This window comes from Babylonia areolata, chromosome 14, assembly GCF_041734735.1.
Source record: "Babylonia areolata isolate BAREFJ2019XMU chromosome 14, ASM4173473v1, whole genome shotgun sequence".
In the NCBI taxonomy this organism is placed as follows: Eukaryota; Metazoa; Mollusca; class Gastropoda; order Neogastropoda; family Buccinidae; genus Babylonia; species Babylonia areolata.
The window spans coordinates 15452764-15458763 of record NC_134889.1 but is presented as its reverse complement, the minus strand read 5'-3'; the positions used below and the strand labels follow the sequence as shown (position 1 = coordinate 15458763).

General features: G+C 42.7%; 1 protein-coding gene across 2 annotated transcripts in view; it reads right to left on the bottom strand.

Moving 5' to 3' along the window:
* Positions 1-1572: 1572 nt before the first annotated feature.
* LOC143289862 (uncharacterized) overlaps positions 1573-6000 on the bottom strand; it is a 35618-nt gene continuing 31190 nt past the window's right edge. For both annotated transcript variants that reach the window (XM_076599056.1, XM_076599057.1), the window contains exons 12-13: positions 4228-4481; positions 1573-3824 (exon numbers count right to left, since the gene is read on the bottom strand). In XM_076599056.1, the coding sequence (XP_076455171.1) occupies positions 3527-3824; positions 4228-4481 (552 nt within the window). In that variant the 3' untranslated portion in view covers positions 1573-3526. The remainder of the gene's footprint in view (positions 3825-4227; positions 4482-6000) is intronic.

Here is a 6000-nt window from a genome sequence, read left to right as displayed (position 1 = left end):
TTTGCACAAATCTCCACTCAATTGGCTGCATGATACTGGTATGGGCACGGGAGAAATCTTGTGACATTATTTCAAGCGCCTGTATTTCTTCGCATGAGAACAACGAACCCTGTCGTCACTTTTGCACGTGCTTCTTGCAAGAAAATCCACAGGGCTGAGATTGTTTTTGGGTTTTTTTTCTGCTTCAGTTGCCACAAGTCCTGACATCTACACATGGTGTCCGTAGCACGCACCCTCCCTGCTTCCCACACAATGCACGTGCCCATAGCACGAAAGGTCACGCTGACCCAAGCAAAAGGGGTAAGCTGTAACAACATGACAGGACACATTTTCTGTTGCAGTTTGAAAATAACTACAAGTAACAAACCCCCATTCTTCCTTGACCGTTCACTTTTTTGTTGTTGTTTTTTTTTTTGCGTGTACCAAAAACACCCATCAATGCAGTTTCTCACGAACATGTGTGTCTGCCAAAAGTAATTGCTCATTGCCACGCTGTAGACTTGTGAAATCAAATTGTAGAGGATCACTTTTACAAGTCCGACTCCTGTAAGCTCCATGTCCACACAGAGAGGGAGAGAGAGAGAGAGAGGGGTGGTATATTTCAAGTTTATTTGTTTTTTCTCATATTGTTGTTTTCTTTAAAGCCAGACACTACAGTCAAATAACGACTTTTTTTTTCTCTCCGACTATATCTCTTTTTTTGTCTACTAGGTGTATCATCACTTGTGGATCACAAAAAAGTGTTCTTAGATTTCTGTGAATACCCGTTTCTATGGAAACAAATCAAAATGGCCGCCAAACAATGTGTCAGAGAAATCGGGTTTGTGGTCCATGTGGTGCATGCAGAAACGTTTTGTTATGTGGACTTGATACACAATGACAGTATCTTCATTTCCACGTGAGAATGTGTTGGTTCTTTAATTATTGTACTTTTTATGAATTTTTGAAATTTTGGGTATTGCGAAATCCTCAAAATTTACAATGAGTAAAAAGATTGGATCTGCTATGAATTAAAACCCAGAGAATATTTTCATACATACTCGTGACAAAACTTCAATAACATGTCATAAAACAATCATGCAGTCTCATGGTTGTAGGTCTACTCATCGTTGAGCAAGTCCAAGCTATGTTGTCAAGGCCAGAAACTTGACGACTTGCGTCGAAATTGCCACAAAAAATTATTAATAAACACTTTCGTGATTCAGCAAGCAATCTTTATTGGCAATTTTTTCATTGTTAAAGACATCTTTTCAGTGGAAAAACTTGTGCATATGATGGAAGAGATGTTCAAGAATCAAAATCCATCAAAAACCCAAATCACGACAAAATCATCATTTTGGTCTCTTTTGTACTGCCGTGTCCCCCCCACTTTAAGTTAAAGCAGTACCCCAACCTCTATTCAATTTATTAAAGAAATACCTTTCTTCCTCTTTCTTTCAAAAGGAGAAGAAGAAAAAAGAAGAAAAAAACATAAGAAAATCCAAAACCAAGCAAGAGAGAGAGAGGGGGGGGGGGGGGGGGAGAGTGAGAGAGAGAAAGAGAGCCGTCCACATTTAAAAAAAAAACATGCAGTATGTTTTTGTTTTGTTTTTTATTTACTAAGTAGCACAGAAAATTACATTTGCAGCATAGCATCCATTTGGTGGGTTGAATATAAGCAATGAACGTAAGGGAGGTGGGGGGGGGGAAGCATAAATGACACACAAACGTATATAGGATTCACTGAATGAACTGCCAAGAAGCAATACAAGTTCCCAAGCATCACCACACCTGATACATTTAAACTGTACACTTTAAAAGGAAGTACATTATATTTCGTTTGTTGAATTAATCTAGATATAAGACGTGCAGTGAAGGTGATTTTCCTTGGTGGAACAGATGCAGAAACAGACTGGAAAGTGAAATCCAGCAGAGAAAGAAAAGACAGGAACAGATCACTGAGAGAGAGGCGGGGGAGAGAGGGGGGGAGAGAGAGAGGGAGACGGAGGAGAGAGATGGTGGGAGAGAGGGGGGAGAGAGAGAGGGGGGAGAACGAAAGAGAGAGAAGGAGAGAGGGGGAGAGAGAGAGGGGAGAGAGAGAGAAAGAGAGAGGGGGAAGGGAGGGAGAGAGAGAGAGAGAAAGAGAGGAGAGAGAGAGGGAGGGAGAGAGAGGGGGGAGGGAGAGAGGGATGGAGAGAGAGAGAGAAAGAGAGATACAGGGAGAGAGAGAGAGAGTGTGTGTGTTTCATTAGGAATGATAACAGTTGTTGAATGTTTTACATGGCCGTAAAAAAAACGCAAATACCACTTAATGAATACAACTACTCACACGGTTTTATTATTAAGCAAAGGGCCTAAAGCATACATGTACATACAGATAGGTAAACAACGAGAGAGAGGGAGAGAGGGGGGGGGGGGGAGAGATGCAGAATATTAATTTGCAACCTTGATGTAAAAGATGAAATAATGTTCCCGTTTCCAAGGCTACACGACAAAACACTTATTTCCATGTTTCACTATTTCCATGGGTTCTTAGCAAAAAGCTCGGATCTTTACAGAGATGCAGGGCAAAGCACTTGACTGTCTTACTTGGATACACAGCAAAATCCTTCACTGTCTTCAACTGTTACGAGCAAAGCGTTTGACGCTCTGACAAGGATACACGACAAAGCACTTTTTTTTCTTCCAGGGATATACGGCAAAGCGATTGATTGTATTCAATGGATACATTTAAACAACAACAACAACAACAAACCGTTCCTATAGTGGTCCTATATGTAGCATGGATAACTTTTCAATGAAATAGTGAGACATCTGCAGACAAAAGACATTCCTTTATTGTTTTTGATCATTTTCGCCGAATAGGAGCACAGCTTTTGTCAACAAATCAAATCAAATTAGACCAAAAAAAATCAATTATGCTGCCCATAAGTACACAAACTGATATGGGAGTATAACATCGGGTTTTTTTTCATGACTTTTTGAACAATCTTTACAAAAGATTATGTATATATCTATATAAAAAAGCTGGCGTCTTTAACTGGCAGAATAGCATCAGTCTAATAGTATGCTGCATGGTCTTGGACACAAAACTGTTAATCCTTTCACCGCCAGTCAATTTAGAGTACAAAATTCCCTTGTGGTATAAACACAGAAAAGACAGTGGCTAAATATAGCTGGGGATTCCCCCTGCGATGTATAGAAAATATGGCCTTTCCTACCACCGAGCATTAAGAGCAGTAGATTCATGGATAACAGACCAACGAATGGTCACATTTCAGTGACATGGGTCCTCTACCACGCCTGTGCGTAAATGCGAGATTAGCGGTGAAAGGGTTAACGATGGCCACTTGTTATTGTTTCTCTTGTTGTTTCTCTTGTTGTTGTTGTTGTTGTTGTTGTTTCTCTTGTTGTTGTGTTCTTGATGTTGTTGTTTCTCTTGTTGTTCTTCTTCTTCTTGTTCTCCTCCTCCTCCTCCTCTTCCTCCTCCTCCTCCACCTCCTTCTCCTCCTCCTCTTCCATCCTCATCATCCTCATCTTGTTTTCTTCAAGGCCAGACGCACTTTTGCGCGGTCACACTGAAAACGAGACCAGGGTAGCATGGCATTTGCACGAGATTCCCATGAACGCATTGGAAGAAAGAGTTGGCGTTGGCTGGGTTGGCATACAGATGGCCGTGGGTGCAGGTGCCTGTCTGGGAGGAAGCTGTGGTGGGGGCGGGGGCGGGCGTGAGGTTGGGGCCTGGGGCGGAAGCGTGGATGCAGGTGTAGTCGGTCTGGGACCAGACGGTGCTCGGACCGCAGGGCATTAGATAGGCTTTGCCCCAGGCGTCACACTGGATGAACCTGGCATTAAAAAAAAAAGAAAGTAAAGGTTCAAACACGACTCTTTTTAAGCATTGTTTTCTTTTGATGTTTGTGAGTGTGTGTGTGTGTGTGTGTGTGTGTGTGTGTGCGTGCGTGCGTGCGTGCGTGCGTGCGTGTGTGGGTGTGTGTGTGTGTGTGCATGAACGAATCTCAACAAGCCCATCAAAAATATTCCCCTGACCCGCTGAGAACACACACACACACACACACACACACTCCTTCCCCTACACAAACATACACCCCGCACACCACAATCCACCATCATTTCCCACACCATACCGCACTCCCTCCGCCCAGCCCTCCCCCCCCCACCCCGACCATTACACCCACACCCTCACCCCCACAGCCAAGGAGACCCACCCTCCTCATACAAACTAATTACTTTGTGGGATCGGATGGGTAGGCGTGGTAGTACTGGTGGTTGGCCAGAGCTTGTGGGGTACAGACACTGCTGATGTCAAAAGTGGTCTTGCATGGGTCCAAGGGAGCGTAATCGCTGGCGTTCTGCCCGTTCCCTGGGTTGCCCATGTCGCCTGCTTGAGGGACAGGGGAGGTAAAACCGCAGTCTCCCGTCTGGGTGTTGAAGATGACTCCCCCTGGGCAGAGCGTGATGTAGTATCGGCCCTGGTTGTCACACTGTAATTTAAAAAAGAAAAAAGAAAAAAGATAAAATAAATATTTTTTTTTAAAAAGGCACAGAAAATCGTATCGAATCATATCGAATCAAAACATTTTAAATGAGATGAGTATCAGACATAAAACATAATTCAGAACATGGGGGTGGAGGGTTTGGGGGAAAGGTGTAGGAGGGGGTGTTTAGGGTGGGGTGAAACAAGGAAAGAGAGAGAGGGGGAGGGGAGGGAGGGGGGAGATCATGATAACGATTTAAAAGAAAATAATTCAAATGAATGCCAAAGCCCCTTACTGAGGGTGGTTGCATTGAGAAAAGATAGAGAAAATAAAAACACGACACAATCGATAACATAAATCAGCTAAAAGTAGGTAACACAAATATCCAACAACATTCGTGACGAAACAGTACGTGATATTTGGTTATGGTTATACAGAGTACACTCATGTCTTGACGATATTAACAAAACTGAAATTGAAATTAGGCGGATCTCAATATTCGTATTCGTATTTCTTTTTATCACAACAGATTTCTCTGAGTGAAATTCGGGCTGCTCTCCCCAGGGAGAGCGCGTCGCTACACTACAGCGCCACCATTTTTTGTATCTTTTTCCTGCATGCAGTTTTATTTGTTCTTCCTAACCAAGTGGATTTTTCTACAGAATTTTGCCAGGAACAACACTTTTGTTGCCGTGGGTTCTTTTACGTGCGCTAAATGCATGCTGCACACGGGACCTCGGTTTATCGTCTCATCCGAATGACTAGCGTCCAGACCACCACTCTAGGTGTAGTGGAGGGGGGGGGGGATATCGGAGGCTGAGCCGTGATTTGAACCAGCGCGCTCAGATTCTCTCGCTTCCTAGGCGGACGCGTTACCTCCAAGCCATCTCTTTGGTTGAATTACTTTTTGTCTTTCGTCGCTCAAAGCAGGGCAACATAAAAAATCAAATCATCTTCCTAGCCCATATTGTATAAACGACATGTATACATATATTCATGTAACATACAGTTTCTGAAACTATCAGTAGCACTATTAGAGATACAGATCTTAATTTTGTCAGTGCATATTTTATACATCTATTCAGTTCCACCTGATTGTATGGTTCAGCTACATGTGATGTTCTAGAAAGTCTGAACTGTGCAAATCTATCACTAGTTTACACGTGGTCATGCCAGTCTTGCCACCTGCAATCAATAATTCGTTGTCGGAAAAACTTTACAAAACCTTGATATATCTTCATGTCCCTGATGATCCCAAACAAATACAAAGCCATAAGAACTTAAACACTGACAACACTCGTTGCCCACGTCTTCCTCCCATTATCATATAAACAATATAGCAACATATAACCTTTGAACGAGAATCTGTTTTCATTCATTCTTGTCAGTTTGTGCCAATATTTGATGCACTCAGTATATGAATTTAGATAAGTCGGGTATCTCCCAAGTTCAACATAAACATGACCGGTTGGTGTTCGGTTGTGTGCATTCAGAAAACGTTTCCTTACAAGTAAAGAAATGCACA